The sequence below is a fragment of the Lonchura striata genome, chromosome 13 (genome assembly GCF_046129695.1).
Source record: "Lonchura striata isolate bLonStr1 chromosome 13, bLonStr1.mat, whole genome shotgun sequence".
Classification (NCBI taxonomy): Eukaryota; Metazoa; Chordata; class Aves; order Passeriformes; family Estrildidae; genus Lonchura; species Lonchura striata.
In genome coordinates this window covers 23,776,619-23,789,876 of record NC_134615.1, presented here as the reverse complement: position 1 = coordinate 23,789,876, position 13,258 = coordinate 23,776,619, and the positions used below count along the sequence as shown (strand labels likewise).

At 50.1% G+C, this 13,258-nt stretch overlaps 2 protein-coding genes across 4 annotated transcripts in view; one reads left to right on the top strand and one right to left on the bottom strand.

The window, feature by feature from the left end:
- Nucleotides 1-4,497, bottom strand: part of AP1G1 (adaptor related protein complex 1 subunit gamma 1) — a 33,886-nt gene extending 29,389 nt beyond the window's left edge. For 2 of the 3 annotated variants that reach the window (XM_077786409.1, XM_077786408.1), the window contains exon 1: nt 4,385-4,472. The gene's annotated coding sequence lies outside the window, so the exon portion shown is untranslated. Of the gene's footprint in view, nt 1-4,384 lie in introns of all 3 variants that reach the window. The other variant, XM_077786410.1, reaches the window with a different exon arrangement.
- Nucleotides 4,498-5,552: 1,055 nt separating this feature from the next.
- Nucleotides 5,553-12,407, top strand: ATXN1L (ataxin 1 like). The gene is made up of 2 exons (XM_077786406.1): nt 5,553-5,577; nt 5,821-12,407. The coding sequence occupies exon 2, from the start codon at nt 5,931-5,933 to the stop codon at nt 7,995-7,997; it is 2,067 nt and encodes a 688-aa protein (XP_077642532.1). The 5' UTR covers nt 5,553-5,577; nt 5,821-5,930; the 3' UTR covers nt 7,998-12,407.
- The last annotated feature ends 851 nt before the right edge of the window (nt 12,408-13,258 follow it).

The following is a 13,258-nucleotide window of genomic DNA, read 5'->3' as shown; positions in this document are numbered from 1 at the left end:
AAAAAAAACAAAACCGCAAAAATCTTTATGTATTAAACCATTTCATTTTCATTTACATTGTACTGATAAATCACTGTTTTCTCCTCTTTTATGGTCTGTTACTAGTAAAGCTTATTATGTTTGAAAGTTAAAGATTTTATTCAACAGGCCATTGTACCAAAAATATTTCAGTATAGAACTTTACTAGAAGTCTCTCTTAGAATACAATCACATTCAAATATAATAGGCCATCTTTTATATTTACAACACACACCTAATATTACCAAAACCCACCTTAAATCATCAAGTGCTTTAGTTAAGCTTTATTCCTCTATCAGGAATTGCAGAATAAAGACAAAGGATAGTCCTTAAACACTGAGTTGAGAAGATGTCCTCTGGAAACTATTCAGGAATGTTAGCTTATGCCTAAACTATCTAATGCGTTTCTAAGACAATAAAACTTTAAAAAATAACAATTGTTTTAAAACTTCATTAGGACAAATTATCAGACATCTAACATTTTAACATTCCATTATTATTTAGCCTTAAATTCCGGAAATGTTAAGACATAAAGGCCATCAAAATTAATGAAATTATTCACAGAAGAGATCTACTGTTTGGGGAAATGGTCTGAATTTTCAGTTGTGGTGATATACGCACCAAGTTACAGCTTTTCACGTAAATTGCATTTCTGAATTTGGTTCTGTCTAGAAAACACCCCAAGCCTGAAGCACTTCAAACACATCTAAAACACACAACTCCAGTTGCTCCACCCCAACAATGCATAAGTAATCACACTCCTCAAGCAACCCCAGCTTTTGGGAAGTTACACAACTAAAGCCAAACAGCCAAACTCCCAAATGAAATCAGCAGCAGAACTCCCCTACTTGCTGAGGTGCAACTGAATCCAGCCGAGTACACACAAGAGCAGAGGATCTGTCCAGACTCCATGAAAGGAGTAATTGCAGTGTTGACACCCAACACTGATGGCTTCAACTACACACTGCCATCAGTAGACTTCCCACTTCTATCAGACACTTAAAAAGAAAAATATGTTAGCAATAAAACCAGAAACATACTCTCCAAGTAGAGATGAGGGTGTCAACAAATGCAGAGATATTAGTATATGGTCTAGTATTAGCAATATTTATACAGATAACAGTAAATATTAAATTATTATAACTATTTATACAATAAACACCAAAGGAAGAAGCACCATCATCATTAAGAAGGGCAAAGGCAACACAAAGGAGTTGAGAGAAAGAGTAATCAACAACATAACATGCTAGCTAAGTGGGACAATCTCTTGTCAGGAAAAAGCTATTGAATGCAATAGAGAACTAGAAAGCAACATCAGAAAATCACAAAGCAATTAAGTCAGCAGGGGGCTTAAAAAATGCAGTCACATAAGAAAAGGCATTAGAGTTACACTTTGCTTTATGCAGAGACAGCTGGAGAAGAGCAGGGGAGGTCAAATAAGAAAAAAAGTATCCCAAAACAAGAGCTAAAAACAGTCCTGAAGAGATGGTCCCACTTCCAGTTACATTGAAAAAAAAAAAAACAAACCACCAACAAGGAATGCAGCACAACATTATTTAAAAAGCAAGGCTCAGTGCTACTCAAGAGTTGAGAGGAAGAGGAGAGGCAGGACAGAGGCTGAGGACATTGCACAGATCCCACCCAATCCCACTGCCAAACAACTACAGACCCCTTCCCACTCCCTGCTGACTGAGGCATGGCCCCAGAGCACAAGTCAGCACTTTAGATAAGGTATCCCATTCCTGCACAACTGTGCACATACACCAAACGCAGCAACTCCTGAGCTGCCTTCACACTGAGCTCCCAGTCAGTACAAACATTAACCTCAACAACTGCCAAAAAAGAAGAGAAATATCACCCTATTTTTTTAAGAAGGTAAAAAATGTAGGAAGAAGAATTAGCACAGCTATACAGCTGATCACCATGACAGATTCAAGAAGAATTCAAGATTTTCTGGCTTCTTCAATCACCACTGACCTACATTATCTTATCAACTGCTTCTAATTTCCCCTTAATTTAATCTGTGAACTACTCTGGCTATTTTACTTCCTGTTCACTTTCCTGCAGAGTTAAACTTTAAATAATAATAATTTTAAAAAGCCACTAGTTTGTCACAAAAACCCCTACACCCTTCTAGGTCCTTGCTAATGCCAGAGGAAAGACAAGATTTTTACATTAATTAATATGAACTTTACAACAGGCCACATAACTTCAGCTGTTCTCTAAAAAGTTCTAATCTTTTATTTCACTTGTAGCATTTCTGCCAAATAGCAGATACAGGCTGCACTAATACCTGTGATATCAGCAGATTCACTTGTACTCACATTACTGTAGCTCTGTTTTTTAAGTTACAGCCTGATCATACATTTACTTATTAACTCCAAAATGCTCCTCCAGTAAACTAATGCTCTTACCATAGCAGAACAGACCCTCTCCCCAAAGAACAGCTGAGTATCATCTAGGACAAATTAGCATCACCTGCATTCAGAAGAAATTGTTCTATCATTAAAAAATGTGATGAGATCACACAACCCATGGCCTGCAGTTCTACAGGGCCAGCTCACAAATACAAATATTCACTCTGGAGAGGCACAAGCAGCTTTACTGACTGCCATCACTTTTAGCAGCAGTAAAGATTTACACGAGCCCACACACTTGGAAAGCTGATGCTCCAAACCTGAACTGCGCTAACTAGGGTGGGCTCTGTGTGCCTGAGAACAGCCAGTTTGGACTCCTGTGCACTGTCCACAACCTTCTCACACCATGGCCTGACAGACTCACTAATCTCATGCACAGCGAGGCCACTGCAAAACGCACTACACCAACAATCAGAGCATTTCTGTTATCCCCTAATCTCTCACGGGACACTTCAAAGGTACTACACGATCTTTCCATCTCTACCGTGCCACTCTCAGAAAAACACATCAGCAGTCACAGGAACAGAAAAGAAAAACAACAAAAAAGGAAGAAAATGTTTTTTTTTTAATCATAAAGGGAGAAAATATGAAAGCTATCCTACACACTGGAAACACAAAAGCTGGATCCCCTCACAAAACAATAACCCAAGACTTACTTTTCCCTTCTCAAGAAACAGGAATTTTAATACCTTTCCTCTCCTTCTCCCAGCACAGTAGAATGGAAGGGTTCACACCAACCTCCTCAGAAAAAAACCCACAAAATCTCCTGCCTTCATTCAGCTCTTGAATACCCAACAAGTACTCAAGTTTTCAAATCCTGTGCCAAACACCAGAGAGCACACAAGTAAACAGATGAAAGAATCTGGCAACAAATGACAAGAATTTGATATACAAACAAACAAAGGAAAAAAATCCCAAGTGTAGTTTAGAGGAGAGGTAGCAGGGAAATGGGTACAAAAAGCTATTGTGCTCTACTACACAAAAAAACAACAGGGAAACAAAACAGCACAAATTTCTCTGCCATTTTAAATGTAGGATGCTAGGAGCATCCCTAAAAGATTCCCCTGCATTTACAGGGGAAAACACACTATATTTTACTGTTTAAGCCACTATGGACCAAACACCTTTTGGCCACACATGTGACACTGTTAACCTTTCAAAGATCTTCCACTGGGATTCTGCACTGTCCCATTAATATTTCAAGCATCAGAAACTGAAATTTGTCGCTCAACATTTTTACACATCACTTTCAACACAATAAAACACACACCTGTTCCATCTGTTAACTTTAAAAACAGTGTCTACTATAAAATAAACTACAATTTATCTTATAGCTCGTGCGAGAGCTCAGCCAGCCTTGAAGAAGGGACTTGAAGGCGCCCTTAGAGACCGGCCATAGCAGCTCACTGCAAATACCTTGAGCCAGACCGAAAATCTCCTGCTTCCATTAAAACCCATAACCGGGAAGTAATGCAGACGCTGCAATATTCGGAGCGCTTGTGCAGCCTAGGCAATCATATAGCGAGGGGAAGGCCGAGCACAAGTCCCGACTTCTGCCAGGACGGCAGCGGGCCACAGCACGAACCGCTCTTGAGGTACGCGCTACTGCTGCCGCTGCCCGACCTCCGGGCACGGGGGCCGAGGCAGGGCTGCACCGCCGTCTCTCCGGCAAAGAATGGCTAGGGCACGCACGGACCGCTCCCACACCCGAGCAGGAGGCCCCGGGGCGCAGGGGAGAGTTGGAAGCGGGCCGGAGCGCCAGGCAGAGACAGCGGCGCCGACAGAGGCGGCGGGAGGGCAGGGGGCGGCCTCGCGGACAGAGCAGCCGAGGCCCAGCGGCGGAGCTCGGGGCGGAGAGAGGCCCCAGGACTCGCAGGCCCCAGGCGGCGAGACCCGGAGGTCAGGGGAAGCCCGGCGGGGCAGCAAAGACCCGAGCCGGTCCCACTCACCAGGCCGGTCCCTGCAGCGGTGGCGGCGGATAGAGCCGGGCATTCAAAATGGCGGCGGCGCGGCCGCAGCACCGATACCGCAGGCGGAGGGATCCAGGCCGACTCGCTCCCCGCGACTCCGCAGGCTCTGCCGACCGCGGGTGCGAGCGCGGCCGCGCCGAGTTCGGCGGGAACGGGGCGGGGATGGCGAGAGTGTGGTACAGTAGAGGCGGTGGCGGGACCGAAAATACCGCTTGCACTACTTTTCTTGGCGGAAGCACCCGTGAGGTCTTATACGAAAACTTGCGTCTGCACCGTGGCATTCCCTGATGACGTCATGCGCGGGGCGGTCCCGGCACGCGCGCTCCCCATGCCGGGGCCGGGCGGGACCCGCCGCCCGTGTCCGCGGTTCCGGGATCGAGGGGTTCCGAGGGGCCAAGCCGCTCCCAGTTCGCCGAACCTTGCACTGTTGAAACGTCCAGCGGCGGCGGGGTGAACGCAGGGCGCCGCAGGAAACGAGGCAGCTCTGGAAGGGGATACAGAGCCACCCCCGCCCCAGGCAGCTATTCTGTTCCCGCTTCCAGGACCTTATGCCACATTAACGATTATCGAATGACGAGTAGCTGCCCCCGCGGAGCCCGGTCGGCAGCACGGGGCCAGCTGGACACTGCGGGGGTGCGAGACAGGGCACGGGCACGTTCAGACCGAAGGCTCCTGCAGGGGAGCCGGGCCACGCTGCCGCTGGGCCCTCGCTGCCAGCCAACCGCGGAGCGATCCGGTCCGGGGCGCGGGGCCAACAACAGCCGCGCGGCGCTGCCGCCAGGCGCCTGCGCTGGGGCCGGGCGGGCGCGGCTCGCGGGTCGAGCTCAGCTCCGGGCGGACGCGGCTGGTTGCCACGGCAACGGCGCTGCGCGTGCCCCGGGACGCCATCCGGCGCGGCGGAGCCACGCCTACCGAGCAGTTCCGGCGTTCGGCGTGCGCGTCATTGCCATGAGACGCGTCATCGCCGTGCGCCACGGGCGGGGAGGAGCCGGTCCGGGCGCCGGGCGGGCCCGCGGGGCCGGTCCAGGCCATGGCGGGTGAGCCACGGGCACCGGGCGGGCACCGGGCGGGAACCGGGCGAGCCCGCGGGGCCGGTCCAGGCCATGGCGGGTGAGCCGCGGGTACCGGGCGGGCACCGGGCGAGCCCGCGGGGCCGGTCCGGGCCATGGCGGGTGAGCCGCGGGCACCGGGCGAGCACCAGGCGGGCCCGCAGGACGCTACGGGGCGGGGTGCGCGGTAGCGCGGCCGCGGTTTTGGGGCCGGGGTTGGGGGCGGCGACCGGGCTCGGGCGTCTTCCGTCCTCGCGTCCCGCACCGGGGCCAGCGGCCGTCGCCGTGGCCGTTCCCGGGGCCGGGGTTCGGGCCACCTCCCCTTCCCGAGGCCTGGACTCACGGCTCCCTCTGTTCCCGGCACAGGTGAGGCGGCGGCCGGCGGCGCGGATCCCGGAGCCCGCGCGTGGCAACCCCAGTGGGTGCCCCCATGAACGAGCGGCGCGGCCGGGGCTGCCGGGACACCGCAGGGCGCCATGAGAGCGGGCCAGGAGCGCAGCCAGGAGTGTCTCCCGCCCAAGAAGCGAGAACTTGCCGCCGCCAACACTGGCACCGAGGCGGGACGGGCCGGGGGAGCCCAGGGCTCGGGCTCGGGCCCCGAGTGGGCTCGCACGGCTCGCCCGGCTCCCGCCACACCGCGCTACGGTCCCGGCGAGGCCCCCGAGGCAGCAGCGGGGCTGACGGTGGACCAATACGGGATGCTCTACAAAGTGGCAGCACCGCCTGCCACCTTCTCCCCCACGGGCCTGCACCCCGTGGTGAACGTGAGCCCCCTGCCCCCAGCCTTCAGCGTGACCTCGCCCATCATCCAGCACCCGGCGGTGCCCTTCCCCTCCATCCACTATGCACAGATCCCTTCGGCTTCCCTGCAGCTCATTGGTTCCCCCTACACAGTGCCCTATGCCGTCCCTCCTGCCTTCATGCCTAGTCCTCTCCTGTCTCCTTCCACAAACCTCAGTGCCCCCCATGTCCCCCACTTTGTTCCATATGCCTCCCTGTTCACAGAAGAAGCTGCTCCTTCCTCCCAGACTACCTCTCCTACCCACAGCTTCAACAAATCCACCTCTGCAGCCTCTCCTGGGCAGATGCAGCACCACACTGCGTCCCAACCAGTGGACATGCCACCGGGGAGGATTCCTGTTTATTATCAGATGTCCCGCCTCCCACCAGGCTATTCAGCCTATGAGGCACCTGTAGCAGGTGGGAACCCAGACTCTCCTCAGCAAGACAGTCAGCTGAGCTCAGAGGTGGCTGCGGCCAATGGTGGGCAGAGGCCCCTGGAGCAAAGTGTGGCCAGGAGGCCCAACGAGGCTGTGGACTCTGCCAGCAGTGCAGCTGAGGACTGTCTGCCCCCAGGGGCTGCAGCAGGATCTATGGGTGATGGACAGTTCCTTCCAGGTCACCAGATGCTGGGAAGAGAGATCTCTGTGCCTACTCACAGGAGCACCCCAGACGCTGATCTGGAGGTTCAGAGAGTGGTGGGGGTGTTGGCATCTCAGGATTATCATGTTCTGGCAGCCCAGAGGAAAGATGACCCAAGCCCTTTAAATCTTTGCCATAATACCACTGATGGGCAGGGAGACATGCTGAGGAACACCACAGATAGGGCTGCAGCTGGGAACAGCCAGTCCCAGAGCCCATGTGGAATGTCCCCCGAAGAGACTGCTAGACAGAGACAGTTAGCCAAAGGAATGGTGATAGCCAATGGCAAGCCAGTACTTGTTCCCGTTGGATCTGAGCCCGTCAGGTCTTCCACTTCAGAAGTCCTGCTGAGGGAAAGCCCAGATGCACAGGCTCGAGGATATGTGCTTGAAAAGGAGCTGGCCCAGTTGCAGCCACCCAGTTCCTCACAACTGCCCTCTCACTTCATGAAAGGAGCCATCATCCAGCTGGCGACGGGAGAGCTGAAGCGGGTGGAGGACCTGCAGACTCAAGACTTTGTTCGCAGTGCGGAGGTGAGTGGAGGCCTGAAGATCGACTCCAGCACTGTGGTGGATATTCAGGAAAGCCAGTGGCCTGGGCTTGTCACACTGCATTTTGTGGTTGGGGAGCAACAAAGTAAAGTGAGCATTGATGTGCCCCCGGAGCATCCCTTCTTTGTGTATGGCCAGGGCTGGTCCTCCTGCAGCCCCGGGAGGACTGCTCAGCTCTTTGCTTTACCCTGTCACAGGCTGCAAGTGGGGGATGTATGCATATCAATCAGTTTACAGAGCATGAATGGCAACTCTGCTTCTCAGGCCAACTCCCCTCTCATGGATCAGCTGGTATCTGCTAGGGAGAGATTGGAACGAACAGCCCAGGGGCCCAGAGAGCCATGTGACAGAGCTGGTGAAAGGAAGAGCCACACAGATAGAACCAGCACGGCTCAGAGCTCCCATGCAGAATCTTCTCAGTCTGAGGCTGGCAATCTGTACAGTTTGGCCCCAGGCTTCCAAAGATACAGCGTGCAGGCAGAGGAGCCTCGGCCCTCTCTGCTCCGTCCCTCTTTCATTCCCCAGGAGGTCAAGCTGTCTATTGAAGGGCGTTCGAATGCAGGGAAATGATCCCTTAGAGGTGTGAGCTAGGGCAGCCACAGCAAGCGAGCCTCACCATCAGGTAGAGGAATTGCACAGACTGTCAGAGGCTCACCAACAAAGGCTGCTTTCTGCCTTGCAGGAATAGCTCCATTCCAGTTCCATGGCTGACCAGTTGCTCCTGGGGAGTCAGGAGGCCTTCAGTGCCTCAGGGAGCAGCGACAGGCTAGCTGGGGTGGGGAGCAGGGATGTGGTCATGAGTGTGTGATGAGAGCATTCCACAGGCTGCTGGAGGCTGGGGCTTTCTCCCACTTCCTGGGATAACTGACTCCCTGCGGGGCAGGGGCTGAGCATTTGGGGCAGGTAGGGAGATGAGGAGGGCAGACTTGTCTTAAGGTAGCAGATAAAATTGCTGAAGATTTTATTTCTCCTTTCTCATGATGGGGAGATATGGGTCCCCCCTGGAGTTTGGGGGCTCTACTCCCAGCATCCCCTTTCTTCACACATGCACTTTAAAAGGACCGTTCACCGATGGAGCTCTCAAGGGCAGGATGGAGGTGCTTCTCTGGTGGTTCTGATTAATGTCTCTTCCACTGAATCCAACTACTCTTTCTTCTTGCAAAGAATGTACAGATTTGAATGAATCACATAAATTCAAGAGGAAGGACCAAAAGGATGGGCTTGGGTGCAGGTGAATAGGGAACTTGAGCACTTGAGATGGGACACAAGTTGGGATGGGAGACATTGTTTCCTGCTGTAAACTCTACTTAGTTGTTTTGCCACCAAATCAAATCTTTCTTCCTATGTTAATAACTTCCAAAAAACCCTCCTGGGCTTATAGCTTTTGCAGAGGTTAACCGAGGGATGAATGGGGTTGGATTTTTTTGTTTGGTCAAATTTTGATTTTGGATATTTTATTGGTTTGGTTTGTTTTTTTTTTTTTTTTTTTTTTTTTAATCTGGAGCAAAATACATTCAACATTCTCTAGAGAAGGTTGAAAACATCCTTCTTCTGTGAGAAGACCAATGCTATTTTGTTATTAAGTCAGAAAAATGTTCCAGATGGCTAGTTCTTCCCTGCAGGCAGTTTCTTGAATAAGCTCTATACAAGAGACGAAGTGTTTGTGCACATGCAGACAAGGTACAAAATTTGTGCTAAGTACAATTCTATGATTAATGTACGGACTCTAGAAATATCATAGTGTCACAGGGCATTTTGGGGTCATTTTGTGTTAGTTTTTCTGATGCTTCACTTCAGAGTTCCTCTGTAGAACAATGTAATCAAATCAAGAGTAGTTTTTTTCATGGTGAAATTTAATACAGTTGTGTATGAACAGCTGATTGTGGTGGTAACACTCTATTGAGTGAAGGCTCCTGTAGTTACACTAATTTGCCCTCTCTGATGGTGTTATGACACCATTGCTCAGCTAGGATAAAGAATAGTCACTGTTCTGGTAAGAAAATGGTTTTCACTGACTTAACCTGGGTTGAGTATTCCTTGTGTTGAGGTGCCCATCTCTGTGCTAGGACCAGGCTTTGGAGGGGGCTTTCTTAGTACGCAGAGTCCTGATGTTCAGCATGCTGTTCCTATCTCCCTGCTCTCATCTGCCTGAAATTTGTCAAGTGTGCCTGACTCTTGGGGTGCCACTCCTCTCTGTCACAGAATGGTGTGTGTCAGCACCTCCCCTTGCAGTGGTGCTGTCTCAGGGCTGTTCTGCACTCCCCAGGAGTGTGTCCTGTAACTGGTTTGCTTCTGCTGACTGTGCAATGGATGCATCTGTGTATTAGGCAAGTTAGTCTTCAGAATGTCCCTTCCATCCCGGCCTCAGTCCTGTTTTCTTAGCATATTACTAGCCATTTCTGCTGCCTTTAAAATGCCTGCACCAGGACAGGCCTTAGGTGAGATATGTGCTAATTATGCCCTCAGTGTTTGTGCCTCACAGGGTTCTCTGGAATGAGGATGCTGTCCCAAATGACACACTACTTCTGGTTTCATCAGCTGCATTTGGGATGTCACAGTGATGCTGTTGTGTGAAGATTCTGCCTCCTCAGGTGCAGGACCTATAGGAAACTATGCTGTTTTCACAACCCTGTGAAAGTTTCACAACCCCAGTGAAGTCTCCACCTGGGCCCCATCATCACCTGGGGGTGTCACAGCTCCTGCTGACTGGGACTCTCCTATGTAAAACTCCATTAATGTTAGTAATTAGTACTTAATATTCAGGATATCTGAGGTGTCCATGGCCAAAGGCAGGAGGCAGAGGAGCCTGGGTTCTCATGCCTGTTCTATGGACAGTGCATGCAGAAGGATTCAGGGCTTCAACAGGCACTTGAGAAAGGGATCTCGCATACATAGGGCTTGTGAATGTAGAAGGGCTGGTTACACCATAGAGGCAGTGTCTGAGCAACTGGTAGTGCAGAGCCCCTTGACTATCTCTGAACCCCGAAGTTTGTCTTAGAGTAAGGGTTTGGAGAGCTTGCCTTAACACCATGTGTGTTACTGTAACTCCTCAATCTCAGCTGCACTGTGCAGTAGTCTGAATGGGCAGTATTGACAAATGAGGCAAGATGCTGTGTGACTTAAATAGCTTTGTGCTGTAGGCACGTGAAGAACTGTGAAGGTGCTTGCCCTGTTGTCTACCTGGCTGCTGATCTGGACTCTGGCTTGCTGCACCTCTGTTGGGTGCAGTCCTGAGCTCTGTGGAACAAGCCGTGGTGAACTAGACCTTGGTGCTTTTATCCAGACTCCTGTCAGTCCTGCTGCTGTGTTTCGGCTGCCAGCTCTTCCCTGGAAGCAGTGGTTTGAAGCACAGCTCATGACAGGGGACTGAGATTAAGAATCTGTGTGTCTGGCTGTTTGCCCCAAAGGGTGGACAGGAGGGGGCCACTGACAACTCTCCAGCCAAGCTCAGCAGTACTGGTATCACAGGAACCTGTTCTTACTGGACAGGGCTGTATGGCTGAGCACCATAGTGGTGGTTGTGCTGAGCACTGAGGCTCTCCTGGGACAGGCAATATGTGGGACAGGGAGTATGTGAGACAGGCTCTGCTGCAGTGAGAAAGGCTGTGAATGAACGATGGAGGAGGCTTTTATTTCTCGGGTTTACAGGGAGAGGAGATAAAGCCAGGAAGACACTGCAGAGTAGGATGGTTACCTGGGCTTTTCTGCTGGTAGAGATGTGACAGACTTCTCAGAGAAATATACCACGTTCCTGCTGCTATTGTCTAGGGTAGGAGAGCTGTGGTCCTGCCTGGAGGAGGCCCTAATCTTATCCAGCTCATGCTCTGTAGCAGGAATCCATGGGATGCAATAGTGGGTGTCTGTAGCCATCTGTCCCATCCCATGGAACATGCCTCAGGTTAGCTGCACAGCAGAGCAAGGCCTGTCTCTGGGCTGTGCATTCACAGCAATGAGCGCTCATCACTACCAGACTATGCAGAGGAAGCTCTGTCTGGAAGGGAAGGAAGCTGCAGAGGTCCCTCTGCCTTCTCCTTCCAGCTGCTGAGCAGCTTTTTATATTGCACTTTTCACGTTGTGTCCCTGTCCCCACCCCACACTTCAAGTCACTTTGTCCTATAGAGAACTAACAATCCTTGTTACTCAGAAAATATTGTAAAAGAAACTACAGCAGCTGGAGTAGCCCAAATGCTAGTTCCTGCCTGCAGCAGCATACGTGCCTTCCCCAGCATCACTCACAACTGCTCCCTATCTTTCAAGCTGTGCTAGAGCCTGACACTTGTCAGAAGCTGCTAAGATAGCTACAAATATACATCCTGTAGAGTTTGGCCCAGGGTGTTCCACATACAGTTTAAAACGCTGATGGTCCAGGCCGTCCCATGGCCTTCACACTGTCAAGGACAGAATTGCCCCATAGGTCCTGGGCTGCTGCCACCCACCCTGCCAACACACCCCTGGCACACTCGAGTTGTTTTTGGCTTTCATGGCACCTTAGCACCAGGGAGGGTGTGCTCAGAGAGAGAGAGAAACATGGGGGAGCTGGCTGGGCTGCCCTGAGGCAGAGAGATGTTTGTAGATAAGTGCTGACCCCTCACTATATCCCCCAGTATATGGCTGTATTAACATGTAACCGATGCAGTGTATCTAAAGCCTTAGAACTAGTCAGGTGCTCCCCTCCAACTTTGTCCCTGCCCCTTTCCTCCTACCTGATCTTTAACAAAGCATTAATAATTCTAAGGATAATCTCTATTTTGTTGTGCTTTTTTTGTAACTGTTTTAAATAAATCAATTTGTACTGTATATTTGTACTTTGGTGAGATCCTTTTTCCTGTTTTACCATTTTAAGTCTGTACTTGCCTACAAACAAATTGTATTTTTATTGTTAATGCTTTTATGAATATTGCATTTAACTTGTTGACTCTGTAAACACAGTATATATCTATATACATATATATATATCTATATATAAACCAATAGCTTTTCCTTTGGTGTTTGAGACTTTTTGCTTGTGTGCAGTATCAGTGGTCATTAGCATGTGGCTTCTCTGGATTTACACAGTGATCTGGAGACTCATGTCAAAGGCAAGATACAGGGTGGAAGATGGATTATAAGTCATAATTCTGTGTTTTCAGATACTTTTGTGTTATGTGGTCTCTCCTGAACCCCTTGGAATAAAGATAAGGTGTCAGTGACAATACAAGGAAAGTTCCAGCTGCAGGTTGGAGAGTAAAGGTACATCCGTGCTGGGAGAGCAAAAACATGAGGCAGAGCAAAAGCAGATACTGCCAGAAGCAACCTGGGGGTTTGAGTATCAAATGAACACAAGTGAAGATAAAAGGGAGAGATCACAGAACAAAAGAGGATATGAACAAAGGAACATGGACCTGAACAGCTCCTTTACAGTGCCTTTTCCCAAAGAGGAGAAGCAGGGATAGCTCCTGGGTATCAGCTCTACATGATGAATGAACATAATATTAAAACAGCTTCAATACAGGGAAGAAGCTTGATATTGCAGTGGCAGGAGGAGAAAACTTTCGCTGAAAAGCTTCAATGCTGTTTCATCCCTTGGGATGCCTCTGAGAGTGGTTCTTTATTGCACAGAAAAGTGCAACATTATGCATTTTGAAGTTAACTTTTTAAACTAGGGCTTTAAGGGACTGCAATCAAATTTTTTTCAAACTGAAAAGTGAGGAGGAAATGAGGGTTTTAAGGAGTCTGATCAAAAGGTTTTGCTTCTTGTTTTAACTTAAACTCTTCTGATCTCAAGCAGCAGTCTTGTTGTCATCATTTCTGACTTAAAGAGAAACAGCCATCAGAGAGAACACAGTACTTCC

Coding starts and splice junctions, on each gene's coding strand:
- ATXN1L (XM_077786406.1), top strand. CDS start 5,931: ATGAGAGCGGGCCAGGAGCGCAGCCAGGAGTGTCTCCCGCCCAAGAAG.